This window comes from Mesoplodon mirus, assembly GCF_964341445.2.
Source record: "Mesoplodon mirus genome assembly, chromosome: 15".
NCBI classification, from domain to species: domain Eukaryota; kingdom Metazoa; phylum Chordata; class Mammalia; order Artiodactyla; family Ziphiidae; genus Mesoplodon; species Mesoplodon mirus.
Window position 1 is genome coordinate 67,138,330 of NC_138991.1, and position 14,742 is coordinate 67,153,071.

At 46.0% G+C, this 14,742-nt stretch overlaps 2 protein-coding genes across 3 annotated transcripts in view; one reads left to right on the forward strand and one right to left on the reverse strand.

Moving 5' to 3' along the window:
- Positions 1 to 2,314: 2,314 nt before the first annotated feature.
- RBBP9 (RB binding protein 9, serine hydrolase) lies at positions 2,315 to 9,756 on the reverse strand. Its single transcript, XM_082645506.1, has 5 exons — positions 9,612 to 9,756; positions 8,130 to 8,172; positions 7,286 to 7,391; positions 4,262 to 4,347; positions 2,315 to 3,876 (listed from the first exon to the last, which is right to left on the reverse strand). Exons 1-5 carry the CDS (start codon positions 9,708 to 9,710, stop codon positions 3,650 to 3,652), a joined length of 561 nt encoding a protein of 186 aa, XP_082501632.1. The 5' UTR covers positions 9,711 to 9,756; the 3' UTR covers positions 2,315 to 3,649.
- A 3,651-nt stretch (positions 9,757 to 13,407) lies between these two features.
- Positions 13,408 to 14,742, forward strand: part of SEC23B (SEC23 homolog B, COPII coat complex component) — a 36,969-nt gene continuing 35,634 nt past the window's right edge. Inside the window, exon 1 of one of the 2 annotated variants that reach the window (XM_082645283.1) lies at positions 13,408 to 13,861. The gene's annotated coding sequence lies outside the window, so the exon portion shown is untranslated. The remainder of the gene's footprint in view (positions 13,862 to 14,742) is intronic. The other variant, XM_082645284.1, reaches the window with a different exon arrangement.

Here is a 14,742-nt window from a genome sequence, read left to right on the forward strand (position 1 = left end):
TCCAGTTTTTAAGAACCAGATAAATTCTGTGGCCAGCTGTATAGAATTAGCATTTGATGACACTGGTGCTTTGAAACAAAGATCATTTCAAGTACTAGATGTGTAAGATCCAGAAGAATCTGGGAGCCTGAAACTACAAAGGGTTTCCGATCCACTCTCAGTGAGAGCTGGAATGCTAAGAACAATATCTGCCCTTCCTGGGACCTGGCCTGTCCCAGGGGCGCTCATCTTATTTAATGACAAAACCGAGCTTGGAGGAGACTTAGAAGTGGAACAAAGGAAGCAGTTTGTGTTTTAAATACAGACTTTGTACTATATCTTGACAGCCAGAGATTTTTTAAAGTTTACAATCAGTGGCTAAAACAAAAGTGTTCCTTGCCTACCAGAATAAAAAGCCCCTATAAACTTTTATCCCTTAGCATGTTTTTCATTCTGAATATTAACTAAAGAAGGATAGAGACAATATTTTTTTTAATTCATTTATTTTTTAAATTAAAAAAAATTTTTTTTTAGCTGCGTTGGGTCTTCATTGCTGCGCCTGGGCTTTCTCTAGTTGCAGCGAGCGGGGGCTACTCTTCATTGTGGTGCACAGGCTTTTCATTGTGGTGGCTTCTCCTTGTTGCGTAGCATGGGCTCTAGGCGCGTGGGCTTCAGTAGTTGTGGCACGTGGGCTCTATAGAGCGCAGGCTCAGTAGTTGTGGCACATGTGCTCAGTTGTGGCTCGTGGGCTCTAGAGCGCAGGCTCAGTAGCTGTGGGGCATGGGCTTAGCTGCTCCGCAGCACGTGGGATCTTCCCAGACCAGGGCTCGAACCCGTGTCCCCTGCATTGGCAGGTGGATTCTTAACCGCTGAGCCACTAGGGAAGCCCCGAGACAGTAATTTTAAAATACAGCACCTCTGTTGATCATTAAATGGATATTTACCCTACAGGAGTAAATTTTGACCAAAACAAATTGTGGTGCTCTAGACTCACGACAACACCAAAAAATCAAATTGTAAGTTAAGTCCTAACCTTACACTTGATTTCCATTTAGTGTAAGGTATTTTGCTCACCTGAAAATAGATATTCCCTAGAGTCTATCAAGGCCCCTCTCTGCTTTATAAAGATCTGTAGAGAGTCAAACAGAGAATCATGAAAGGCCACGATTTGACGGTTTAAATGAACAGTCCATGTGGGGTTCTTCCCTGAAACTCCTCTGATCTCTTAGTTTGGTGATGAATAAGTTTTATAGGAACATAATTTTTATGGTGATCAACTAAGCAAACTAGTCAAACAAAAGTAACTTCAAGTTGAGTCACTTCTACGTTGGTGGTGGGTGAGGGAAGCATGTAAGACGCGCTCTAGCGCAGTGCTGTCCGATAGAACCTTCTATCAGGATGGAAATGCTCTATATCTGTGTCCAGTACGGAAGCCACTAGTCAGCCGTGGCTGGTGAGCACCTGAACCGTGGCTTCTGTGAATGAAGAACTGAACGTTTTCTTTGCTGGCGCCCTGTGGTTACTGGTTACCGTACTGTCAGCCCAACTCAACCATCGTATGCCTCTATATTCAAGTTATTTTTATAGGAATGAGGAGTATCAAATTATTTCTCAATTGTATATATTTGGTTTTCTCTACAGAGGAAGAGGACAATAAAGTATTATGAACTGTTATTTGTATAAGTTTGTAAATTTTTTTAAGAAAGGACTTCAGAAAACAAGGCAGAGAATATGTAGAACAGTGACTACTTCCAAATAATTCAAATAGAACCGGAGCTTTGATTACAGGCTTGGTCAAATCAATGCTAAACAGCTTCTCTAAGAAAAGTATTCGATGGATTTATCTACTTTTTTTTTTTTTTTTTCTTTTTTGCGGTACGTGGGCCTCTCACCGTCGTGGCCTCTCCCATTGCGGAGCACAGGCTCTGGACGCACAGGTTTAGCGGCCATGGCCCACGGGCCCAGCCGCTCCGCGGCACGTGGGATCCTCCCAGGACCAGGGCACGAACCCACGTCCCCTGCCTCGGCAGGCGGACTCTCAACAGCTGCACCACCAGGGAAGCCCGGATTTATCTACTTTTTCACTAACTTGTCAAATAAGCCGTTTTTTTTTTGTTTGTTTGTTTTGTTTTTTTTGCGGTATGCGGGCCTCTCACTGTTGTGGCCTCCCCTGTTGCGGGGCACAGGCTCCGGATGCGCAGGCCCAGCGGCCATGGCTCACGGGCCCAGCTGCTCCGCGGCATATGGGATCCTCCCAGACCGGGGCACGAACCCGTATCCCCTGCATTGGCAGGCGGACTCTCAACCACTGCGCCACCAGGGAGGCCCAAATAAGCCGTTTTTAATCTTTATTTTTAATTATGAAAGACACAGTGCACAAACTCAAATAATCCCCAGGTGTATAATGTAAAAAGGAGACGTCCACCACACCATAACTACCATAATTCCCATCCCCTAAGATAATTGCAGCTAAAAATTAAGAGAATCTCTCCTGACATTTTTTGAGCACATTTAGAAATCAAAAGCCTTTTCAGGTTCAAATGATGGCTCTGAATTTTTGTTAGGTATGAACAGTGTGGGAATTTACATTATTGCAGCAAATATCAGGTGTGAATTTACTGGAAATTGTTCTGAGATGTTACTTGGGGATAATAATAGCCAAAAAAACGTTGGAAAATGAAAAAGGGTTTTTTTGAGGGAGTATGATTAGAAGAAAAATCATGGAATGATGCTGAAAGAGATATAAAGGACCATGGAAATTAAAAGGTAGAACACTTTACAGAACAAAATTTGAGATATGGAAAGATCATTTTAAAAAATAAGACTTTGTAACAAAATCCCAACTGTTCCCATGATTTCATCCTTTGACGTCATGTCTATTTCTCAGGCTTTTCTCAAGCTCTAAAGCACTGGCTAAGTGAATACTTAGAGCAGAGGTCACACATGGATGGCTTGGACTTTGTGTCTTGCCGTGTTTGCAAATTTTTTATTTACGCTGTAGTTGCCAACTAACATAACCCATGTCTGTGGACTGAACGTAATTCATGTACATGTGGATTATATATACATACACTTATGGTCCCTAAAAACAAAAGTGTATTAATTTCTTTCCTTGAAAATCAGAAAACTGGCAATGCCTTGCCAAATTCCCACATGGCAACAATCCAGACAGGGCCCAGCAGTTCTCCCCGTCGCCCTAATCCTCGCCAGTCTGGTCTTAGACGGATCCCTGCCTGACCCTGCAGACCCCTGCCTCAACCTCCTTGTGTGTCACTCTCTCAACATGTTAAGGACATGTTATGCTGCAACTCCTACAGCAAAACATGAAACCTGTTTAGTTTTAATCTGGACTAAGGATCAGGAAACCTGGGTTTCGTTTCTGTCTTATTCACTTTGGATACGTAAGGGTGGTTAAGCTGTCCCATGTCCCTTATCAAATGGGAAAAATACTGTTTTAGGTCAGAGCAATTTGAGGAGATGTAGATTCTATGGAAAATGAAAATACCGTTTGTAATTTAGTTTGAACACTGAAATGTGTGTTTTTTAGACCTTAATTTGATCTGGTTTGCATGCCCACTATTCATCTGATAATAGATGATTGTCATCTGTTAATAATCTGATCGTGGCCCTACTCCCATGTTGTTACACAGAACAGCAGGAACGACCCTGGCTATCCTGGCGCTTCCAGCATGGACTTGACCACACTAACCAGTTCATGAAACTCCGTGTTCTGGAAATGGCCACGGTCAGTGAATCTGTACAATTTGGCTTCCAACCTGTTGGCCACTTCTTGTTGTTCCTTCCAAGGAAGGAAAGGATCGTCGGTGGAGCCAAACTGCACAATGTGAGGGCAGTTGGCTTTGATCTTCTCCCACTGCCAGGGGCGGCTGAAGTATCCTATGAGAAGAACACACAACCTCTCAGTGTCGTGGATACTTTCCATCCTCGCCACTCTAGTGAGGACCACGGCAGAGACGCAGGGAATCAGAGCCCAAGTGTGAGTTAGAAGCCCTTCTTCAGTTTTCAGATCCGTAGGGCTTGGTACCATAGCTACTGGTGAAGGGGGAGGATAGGGCTCCGGGGTTCGGTTCTAGACTACGGGTTAGACAGTGGCTCACTGCCCGCTCTAAGTGCCTACCTTATACCTAAAGATGGGGGGTAAGTATTCCTACGTGCTGTTAGATTTTGTGTTAGCCTGTCGGAAGACAGTGCTGTTTTACTACCTGAGCGTGCAGCCCTGTGGCTACAGGAAGGGCTCTTCGGTTTCTGCCTTCAGACTTACCGCTTGCCCGTTCGTTGTCATCCCCCAGGTCAGATGTGTATGCAGACACTAACACGATAGCACACACCCGGTGGGTCTCTGCGTACCTGGAGGGAGAGGAATGGAGTAGCTGATGTTTAATGTTAAATCTGGTCCCAGAAAGTCAGTAAGCCACCCAAAACTCATTTGATTTAGCTGACAGAAAGCACGTGCTATAGGCTGCTGAGGTTAGTAGGAAAAAGAGCAAGGAAAATGCAGAAATATGAGCCTGGTGGTTAATCACCTCACCTGGGCTACCTGAGTTTCTACTCTGTTTTCAAGGTAGTGCAAACCTCTTCCGTAATTCTTTCTGAATAAACATAAAAAGGGTAATCATTCCCTTTGATGTGTGCATTCGTCGGCGTTACTTGGTTAACGTGTGGATTCCCAGGCTCAGCCCAGAGCATCTGATTCAGAGGATTGTGAGGGAGGCACAGGAATCTGCATTCTAAGGCGTGACACCTCCCCAACCCAGGTGACAGATGCAAGTGGTCTGTGACTGTACCATCCCAGAACTGTGCCTCTCTCACACATGCTTGTTTGTGTTGTCTTACCTCTGTCCCCCAAGGGCAGCTCTCAAGGGCAGGTCTGAGCCTTCTCGATTTTTGTGACCCTGTTCCCTAGAACAGTGCCCGGCAAACAGACACTCAGCTAACTGTAGACAGTTCCCTCACTGAGCAAAGGCCAGGCTAAGGAAGGACCTAGAAAGGTAAGAGCTCTAGGAGGCCTTGGTGCCAGGCAAGATTTAGGGTTGGTATTTTGTTCTTGTGCCTAAACTTTTTCCCCAATCTTTTGCTTTGAAAAATGTCAAACTTACCAAAAAGTGAGAACAACAAGCACCCAGATTCGTTAATTTTGCTACAGTTCACCCCTAAATACTTTAGCACGTATCCCCTAAGAACACGGCTGTGCTCTTATGTAAGGACAGTATCATTCTTACACCTAATAAATTTAGCACCAAGACAGTAACATTACCTGTATTCATTTTTCCCTAGTTGAACCAAACTGTTCTTTAAAACATCTTTTCAATCCTATATTTGGTCAAAGATCACGCATTTGGTTTCATGACTCTTCAATCACTTTTAAATTTGTTTTAAATGAGATTGACGACTTTTAAGAATTTTAGGCCCATTTTCTTGTACATTATCCCCTAAACTGAACTTGTTTCCTCATGATTAGGCTGAGGTGAAACATTTTTGGCAAGACCATTACGTAGGCAATGTTGTGTCTTTCCCACTCCTCCACAACGATGGGCACACGATGCCAGTTTGTCCCATTACTGCTGAGACTGTCAGATTCCCTAGGGTGATACCCCTCAGATCTCTTCACTGTAAAGACACAATTCCCCCTTGTGATTAATAAGTAACTGTGGGGTAGTCCTCTGTATCCTGTTCCCCTATGATCTTAGGCCCCATGGCTTTAGCAACTGGTTTTCTCCTTGCCTACCTTAACTTTAGAAGTTAATTTTTAGAAGGTTCCTGACAATCCTACAATAAATTTCAGGAGTCTTTAAAAGAAGCCACATCGTTATTAGCCAGTGGCCTGAGAAAAATTCAGTTGGCCTTGGGTTAGCACAGATTTCAGCATAAAGGGCTTTCTTCATTTTCCAGACAACCCCTGGCAGCTTATAAACACTATGTACCATAATTCTGTAGGTCCACATTGGAAAGCATTATTCTCATAGCTTCCAGAGGTGTGGCTGAAAGGTTATGGAACTTGGCAAGATTTCTCTGACAATCGATTCACGTGACGTCCTGAGGGGCTGCTGGGGACAAGAAGCCACACAAAAACCATAATCCTGGGACTTCCCTGGTGGCACAGTGGTTAAGAATCCGCTTGCCAATGCAGGGGACACGGGTTCGAGCCCTAGTCCGGGAAGATCCCACATGCCCCAGAGCAACTAAGCCTGTGTGCCACAACTACTGAGCCCAAGCGCCTCAACTACTGAAGCCCACGCACCACAACTACTGGACCGCGCGCCCAGAGCCCGTGCTCTGCAACGAGAAGTCACTGAAATGAGAAGCCCGTGTACCACTACGAAGACCCAATGCAGCCAAAAATTAATTTTAAAAAAACCCCATAATCCTTTGTCATCTAGCCTCGCAAGTACAGAGGAAACCCAACCCTAACAGGCTATTCAGCCAGCTCCATCCTTACACTCCAGGCCTTATAAGCCTGCAGGGTGACGTTCTAATGGGGAGCAGCAGGGAGGCGCCCATGACCTCTGGGGGCAGGGGCTGGCTGGGGGGGAGGGTGGTGGGGGGCGGTGCAGGTAACAGCCTCCACCCTCCAACGGGGAGTTATCAGCACCTACCATATACCAGACACTCTGCCAGGCACCAGAGTTTCGTGTCAGAGTCAACAAAGCCCCACCCTCACGGAGCTTACATTCGACTGGCAGGAGACAGACAAGAAACGAATAGGATGTCAGGTGGTGAAAAGTGCTACAGATAATAAGGGGGTGATAAGATATAAAGGGGGTAGGATTCAGTGGGGTGAGGCTGCTGTTTCACGTGGAGTGATTACAGAAGGCCTCACTGAAAGGGGACGTGGAGCAGAGACCTAGAGAGGAGAAGGCCATGCAGGTGTCTGGGGACAGAGAGTCCAGGTAGAACAGAGGCAAGCACAGGCCTAAGGAAGGCACATGCTCGGCGTGTTCAAGGAACTGCACTGAGGTCTGTAGACCAGGCTGGGGGCAGCGAAGGGGAGACGGCGGAGACGACACGGCGGGCGAGGGGCTTGAAGGCCGAGAAGCTCTTCTGAGGGTGACGGGAGCTGCTCGGGTTTGGAGGCACTTGTGTTTTAAAAGGGTCACTGTATCCCAGTAAAAGCAAAGTATCTTTTTAATCCACTAACCAAAACAGGAAGGAATTAGGAGAGATCCTGTTACCACTCACTGTCTCCTCTGCAGTGTAAACTTAAGATGTGCATGAAGTATTTCCCAAGCAAGCTTGACTGGAGCCCACAGGGGTAGGGGGCATGGTGACAATTCAATAAGGACCACACCTCATGGCTGCAATGGCGCCAGAACTGTGGCCTATGATGATGGTCTCCTCGTCACAGTGCAGCTCCGTCTCCATGAAGGGCAGCCAGATGCTCTCTCGAGCTGTGACTAAGGTTCAGGGGAAAGAAAAGAGCCCGTCACTCAACAGGGACATTCCAACGCTGCCCACCTTTCTAACAGAGGACCATTCAGCAAACCACAGGACCACAATGGGGGATGGGGCTATCTTAACAGGGCCAAAGTTTTATGTGTTGCTGTCTGAAAGACTCAAATCTGTACTTTTGGTAAATAGTTTTGTTTTTATTTTTAGCATTTTCTTGAAATACTAAGGAAATAAAACTCTGAAGTTAAATGTAAACTTTCCAACTTAAAAACAAAAATCCTCTTGACAATATTGTCTCTCAAGTTCATGTCCATATATATTCTTTCTTTCCAAAAAGGAAATTCCTGAGACAAGTCATAGGCACTCAGAACAAAAGTGGCCACGTTACATTTTCTAATATTAGGATCTCATAGAGATGCTGTAAGTTTTGTCATACCTCTGCCTCAAATGAAACACCCATAAATTTTGTCTGAAAATATTTGACTTATAGAAGGGAAGATCCGTTGCTTACAAAGTTGAAAATTAAATTCTTCCGAGCCCAGGTGCTCTTCTTGATCCTTACTAGAATTTTCTATCATGTTTTTTGGTTTGCACCCTCCTCCCCCAAATACTTGCCATCATTCACTCTGAGGTACGTATTCCCTTACGCTTCTCTGCTAGGCTATTCCTCTTCTCTACCGGAAAATGACAAGATCAAAACCCAACAAGAGGAGGCTTTTTAAAGACACATTTAAAAAACTTACTTGGGTCAGGCATGTTTTTAGCCAAACACTGGAAGCCAGGTATCTACGATATGAGGGGGAGAAAAAAGCTATAATAAAGAGCTTAATTACAACTAATACTTTGCTAATAAGAAATGAGACACCTGATATGAGCTTTGTCAATTCAATAAGCAGTTGTTTATATCATGAAATGAAGCAGGGTAAGTGCTACAGGATTACATGTGAATATACAATCCCTCCTCATAAACTCCATCTGTCTGTAGTTCTCTATCTAGCCAGCTCTGCAGATCTCTTCATATGTGTAACTGCACATGTACATTTATCACCGCTGGCATATACATATAGAGAGGGCATAATATATTCTAGACAAACTGACCTGGAGCCAATGAGACTATGCTCCAGGGAGTAGGTAAAATGTGGTACATAAACGTGGTACAGTAAGTTGGAGATCCAATCCTCTTGGACAGCTGCAGCCCTGACCTTCTGGTTTGTAGCTCTAGCCACGGCTCTCAGCCACAAGCCTGGAATTTTATTCTAGAGACCCACTCTAGAGCTCTAGAGGTTGGCAACTCAGGAAACAGTCTTATTGCCTAGTTATGGAAGAAGGTTTAAAAAAAAATCAGGATGCACAAGACAGCCTGCAGTTAGATGCCATTTTTATAAAGTTCACAAAGCGGCCAAATTTAACAATATATTGCTTAAAGGATACATACATAGGTTGAAAAGTACATTAATTTACTTTTTAAATTAATTTTTAAAAGCGAAACAAAATTTTTAAAATTTCATATGGCAGGGAAACGGGATGGAGAGACATACAGGTGGCTCTGAAGGTATTGATAATGTTCTAGATTTTAGTTTGGTGAGGGACCCTCAAGTATTGGTTACATTATGCCTCATAATGTACGTACGTGTTATACATACATCCTTTGTAAATATCAATATTACATATTAAAATGTTTAAAAATCCGAGACAGGGCTTCCCTGGTGGCGCAGTGGTTGAGAGTCCGCCTGCCTATGCAGAGGGCGCGGGTTCATGCCCCAGTCCGGGAGGATCCCGCATGCCGCGGAGCGGCTGGGCCCGTGAGCCATGGCCGCTGAGCCTGCGCGTCCGGAGCCTGTGCTCCGCAACAGGAGAGGCCGCAACGGTGAGAGGCCCGCGTACCGCAAAAAAAAAAAAAAAAAAAAAAAAAAAATCCGAGACAGAGAGCAGAGAAGAGAAGACAGGTGTAGAATTATCTGGGAGTCCCATATCTGAACCCGCAGGAGATACGGGGAGCGGGCTCGGTCTCCAGTTTCTAGAGGTGGAGCTTGTACTCTGAGCCCTGAGAGGAGCCCTCCTGGCTATTTCACCAGCCGAACTTCCTCCACTACTTGTAGAGTCTAAGACGGGGTTCCCAGCAGGGCTCTGCACAAGGGGGTGGGAGCGGGGAGCCGGTCTCTCCGGTCCTTCCGGTCTCTCCCGCGCCAGCCCGACCTCCCAGTGCAGCGAGGCGCGTTTCCTACCTGCTCCAGCCCCCTCTTCACCCAGCCGTACCAGCCGTGGGTGGTCACATCCCCGCCCCCGTTCCCGGGGACGATCACCGCCTTGCAGGGCGCCGCCATGAATGCTGCCGACCTGAGGCGCTCAGAGCGCGTGCGCGACCGGGGAGCCTGCCCGTGGCATTCTGGGAATTGTAGTTTCGGGGCGCCAAGAGCGCACCCACCGAGCTTCTGGTTCCCTACTGCACAGGGCAGCCGCAGACAAACCTTGCGGGTTTCCAGCAGCTGTAAGTCACCTTTCACTTGCCTCTTACTGGCGCTTCCATTTCCCCCCCCTTATTTGGGACAGACTGTGACATGCCCAGAATGTGTTATCTCTTACCTAGACTAACTGATATTTGTATAGAAAAGTATGTTTTAGTTTCAAAGCAGAACACAACCCGTTTTCTTTGTTGAGGACTCCTGATTTCAAAATAGTTCTTAATAGAATAGTCAATATCAGCCAATAACAGTCAATACCAGCGCGGCATGGCAAAAAACAAAACAAAAAACAAAAAGAAAATTAGGACTCAAACACTAGTTCTTAAAAGAAAAGCTTTGCTGAAACCCTTCGGGGCATTTCCGGGTTTTGGGGGGCATGAGCCACCCATTACCTTGCACAGCCCTTCAATAAACCTTTCTCTGCCCTAAACTCTGACGTTTCAGTATTGTTTGGCCTCGCTCTGCGTCAGGCACATGAACTTGTGTTCATTAGCATATCTAGGGGTCCGTATATCCAAAACACTGAATGGTTCATCCTGGTTTTTGTACTGAATTCCTTTCAGCGTGTGTTGTAGGTCGGCTGCAGTGGCTCATGACTTGATCCTTATAGAACTGGATGGCAGACAACATTGTTTTACACTCTCTATGTGTTTGTGCATCTGTATGCCTTCATGGCTGTAATCGCAAAGGTCTTCACCTCTTGTAAGAGTGTGAAATGGTTTACTAACTTTAGAGTTCTAACAAATTCGATTATTACATCTTTTAAAGAAGTTTTGTTCTCATTGCCTCTTGCCATATTAATTATTTTAAGCTGGTTATTTTCTAAGAAACAGCAGACGTGGAAAAAACTCTTAGACAAGTAGGAATTATCCTTTTGTAAGACACATTTACATTTGTAAGGGAAATCTCCATTTGTAGGTTGTCTCCCTCTCTGTACTAGAAAGAGGATTACCACATCTCTATAAAGTTATCAGTGGAGAAGGCAGTGACTTAAATCTGCTCAACAACCTTACCCTTGTTTACTGCGCTTTTCCTGGTGACTTCCCATAACTGACTCCCCACCCTCAATATCCTCTTTTGTCTTTAGCTGAGGATGGTTTTTAAGGTGAGGACTTCAAACATTTTCGCAAGTTACTCATTTTCCCTAGGTCTCTCCCATGTATACATGTTACTAAATTTCTATTTAATTTTCTCCTGTTAATCTGTCTCATGTCGATCTAATTCTTAGGCCAGCCAGAAGAACCTAGAAGGAAGGAGGAAATTTTCTTCCTTCCCAATGCCTATCAAGATAACTACACAGTCGCATAAATCAACTATTCCTAAAATTCACTATTCCTAAAATAAGGAAATTAAACTTCTAATACATTAACGTGCTAGATTTTAAAAAATCCTTCTTACAGTAATTTCTAGTACTAGGAATCCAGGTTCAAATAAGTCAAGCAAATTTTTGGCAAATGATATTTTCTTAATGTTTGGTTAAAAAAAACCCAGCTATGTCTTTCTGTAAAAGAGAAGAATAAATCTGACTCCACACTGGATCTGTTTCTTTTACTTTAACCTTTGTATTCTATTGCTTTGTATTCTATTTTGCTTCAAGTTAATCACTAAAGGGATGTTGCCTACAGCTTAAAGTATACATAATGGCCAAACTCGAGAAATTCTGCCTCCCATGCCTGAGTGTTTAGCTCACAGGAAACATCCTGACCAGGCCCCCCTGTAAATGGCTGCAGGAAAAAAAGAAATTAACACATCCCCTCCTGAGTCTGGCTGGAACTGTGGCAGGAGGTAGATGGGCCCCAGGCTGAACAGTTTCTCCCCTGGGGACAGAAACTCCATAAAAGCAGGATGATGGGGCTTCCCTGGTGGCGCAGTGGTTGAGAGTCCGCCTGCCGATGAAGGGGACACAGGTTCGTGTCCCGGTCCGGGAGGATCCCACATGCCGCGGAGCGGCTGGGCCCGTGAGCCATGGCTGCTGAGCCTGCGCGTCCGGAGCCTGTGCTCCGCAACGGGAGAGGCCACGACAGTGAGAGGCCCGCGTACTGCAAAAAAAAATAAAAAAAGCAGGATGATGGAGGAGGCTGGGCTCTGCCCATATAAGAGATAAAAGACCACATATTCCTCATTCTTGAAGTCAAGGAGACCTCCCTGACTGCACATGTGCAGAAAGCTTCCTTGGAGGTCAAAAAGGGAGGGGGTGCCACCTCCTAGTATGTGACGTCAACTACCCATAGGCCTCTTCACTAGAATCCATCTTGGCTAAGAGATGCGCACCCACACAGGGGAGAACCCTGAGATATACCAAATTCGGACTCAGAACCAGACAAAACAAGATGATTGGTCAGAGGAAACCATGAAGAAGTGCCCCATAAAAGTGATTCAGACTGCCACGAGGGCATGATTCTCTCCCTGAGCCCGCCCGTGTGGCTCTCCACACGTACTGTGTACCCTTTTCCCTCTTAATAAACACTTTACTTGCTTCACTACTTTCCGTCTCTATGTAGTTCATTTCTACACAGCTGATGGGCCGGGGCCTTGTCACTGGCCACTGGTCCCTGGTGGTCTGGTGGCTGGGATTCAGCGCTCTCATTGCCGCGGCCATACCTGAAGCAGGCCGAGGCCACCCGAGGTCAGAACCAGACTCCTGGCTCTGCGACTTTCTGAATAAAGTCGCTAGTCCTTGCCCCAACTCATCTCTCAATTGGCCTGTTGTGCGGCAAGCGGCACCAGCTCGGACTTGGTAACATTTTCTCACTGTGAAGTATGATACAAATGTGTATTGTATCTTAACTGAGTGCGTCTCTTTACTGAGAGAATAATTGATTCGAACTTCCTGAACTTATACCAGTTTAAGTATTAAAAAACCTACTATTACTCTTACATAATGCTTTAGATACACGAAAAGTGTAAACTTGTTCAATAAAACAACCATTATTCGACAAATTTTTAATATTAACAGCAATTAATTTCATAGCACATCGGCTTAAAACTAACTTCTATGATTTGTTAGTCACTTAAAACTTTGTACTAGTATTAAATTGAGCTAATTAATTCTTGGACGCCTTGATATGCTTTAAGCATACTTTTAAGTTTATATAATTTTGCTTATTTTTATATGCTACAGACGGGCTATATCTCTGGGTCAGATTAATAAACTGGTTGGCTTTGCCACTTATAAGAAGGGGTAAAAAGGCCATGGTGGCTGTAGAAAGCCGTGCTCTATGCAGTTTGGTGTTTCGTTAGTCTCTTAAAATGTTTGACTACGACAGTTCCCAATTATTCACCTTCTCATGGAAGGATGACAGGGATCGAGAGGGATTAGCCTCTGCGCTAACTAACGCCAGGCTCCGCAGAGAGCCGGAAGGCACCTGTGCGCGAACGAGGGAAGGAAACCCTGCAAGGTGAGGAAGAATAACTACACCTGTTTAACTGACAGGACTCCTGCGCGCATGCGTCCCCACGCTCAAGGCTCACGCTCCCTTAGCCTCGCCCCTTTCTGCGCGCCGACACCTCCTTCCGGCCAGCTTCGGTTTCCTCCGCGAGGAGCCCTGCCCTCTTCCGGGGCCACACGTCAACGTTCTCGCTTCCCGGTAACTAAGGCGATGAGAGGGACTTCCCACAGAAGCGAGCGGACGTCTTATTGGAGTAGGGCGAGCTCCTGAGGCGCGCAGGCTGCGCCTAGGAAACAGTTCCCTAGGCGCCGGTGTTTCGTGAAGCAGAAAGGTTTAGAGGTGAACGTGGAGAAACGTGTATTCTGAGTAATTGTGATTTTGAAGAGCCAACCACGTCTGTCTTGCCCTGTTCCAAGATGGCGGCGCAGCCTTTCTAAGTGTCTTGCTTCCGCTCGCCCGCCGGGGAGGCGCTCTTTGATTGGCCAGCGGGCGGTGCCGCGTCGTGACGCACAGGGCGCTAACCAATCGGCTTAGGGCTGAGCTGGACTTGGCGGTGGGAACTGGAGTCCCGCTGTTGCAGCGGTGGGTGCTTACGGCTGCGGCCAGGTGAGCGGCTCCGGCCAGGTGAGTGGGGAGCACAGGTTATGAGAGGCCGAGGGCAGGGACCGGAGTCTCTGCTAGGGGCGGGTGGGTTGCTTCTGGGGCGAGGCCTTTTCCCGGCGGTCAGAGGAGCTGAAGGGCCCGAAGACCCAGGGGTCTGCTGAGAGTGACGTGGTCCCAGCCAGGTGGGGCGGCCGGCTGGCCGGATTCTGGCGCAGAATCCCTCGGAGTCGCGGGGGACGGAAGGACCCAACGTCCAGTTTACAGTTGAGGAACTCGAGATTCAGGTTAAATGACTTATGCTTCGTGACAGAGCCGGAGCTAGAACCCAGGTCTTCGGACTCCCTTTAAGGATTAAACCTTGCTTTACCTTCGTTGTGTCCTGAAAAGTCATACCTTAAGGTGGAATGAATGGTACAGATTTTTTTTTTTTTTTGGCAGATACGTCTACAGGATCTTTACAGTTTTACTTATTCGTTCATTCAGCTGTTAACCTATTCTGAAAGCCTTCCCTTTTGAAAATATGGTGTTAGTGGTAGACCCGTCTCTCTAGAAAAATGCACCTTGGCTCATGCACACAAGTTTGCATGCAGTTTCAGAGGACTTATTGACCCTGTGAAGTCCCCTGTTGGCTATGTGCCCAGAGTTAAGAATCCATGCTCTTGAGAGAGTGACCAGAAGAGGCAGTGGGAAATGGAGAGCGCAGGTTTTAATATGTGGATGCCTGGGGACATGGGATGGAGATAGTGCCTTTTAATAATGAACTGTTTTGAGAAGGAAAACAGCCACTTAATGAAGTCTACCGAGGTGCTTGCTGAGAATTGGGATGTTAGAACTTGCTTTCATTCCCACCTGAATTACCCTTTACCAGCCAGGAAGCTGCAGAAGTGTTTTCTGTGTACACA

Excerpts from the sequence above, each read along its gene's own strand:
- RBBP9 (XM_082645506.1), bottom strand. The coding sequence starts at position 9,710 with ATGGCGGCGCCCTGCAAGGCGGTGATCGTCCCCGGGAACGGGGGCGGG. Across the intron at positions 8,173-9,611 it reads TGAAGAGGGGGCTGGAGCAG|ATACCTGGCTTCCAGTGTTT; the intron begins GTAGGAAACGCG and ends CTCATATCGTAG. Across the intron at positions 3,877-4,261 it reads TGACAACGAACGGGCAAGCG|GATACTTCAGCCGCCCCTGG; the intron begins GTAAGTCTGAAG and ends TTCTTCTCATAG.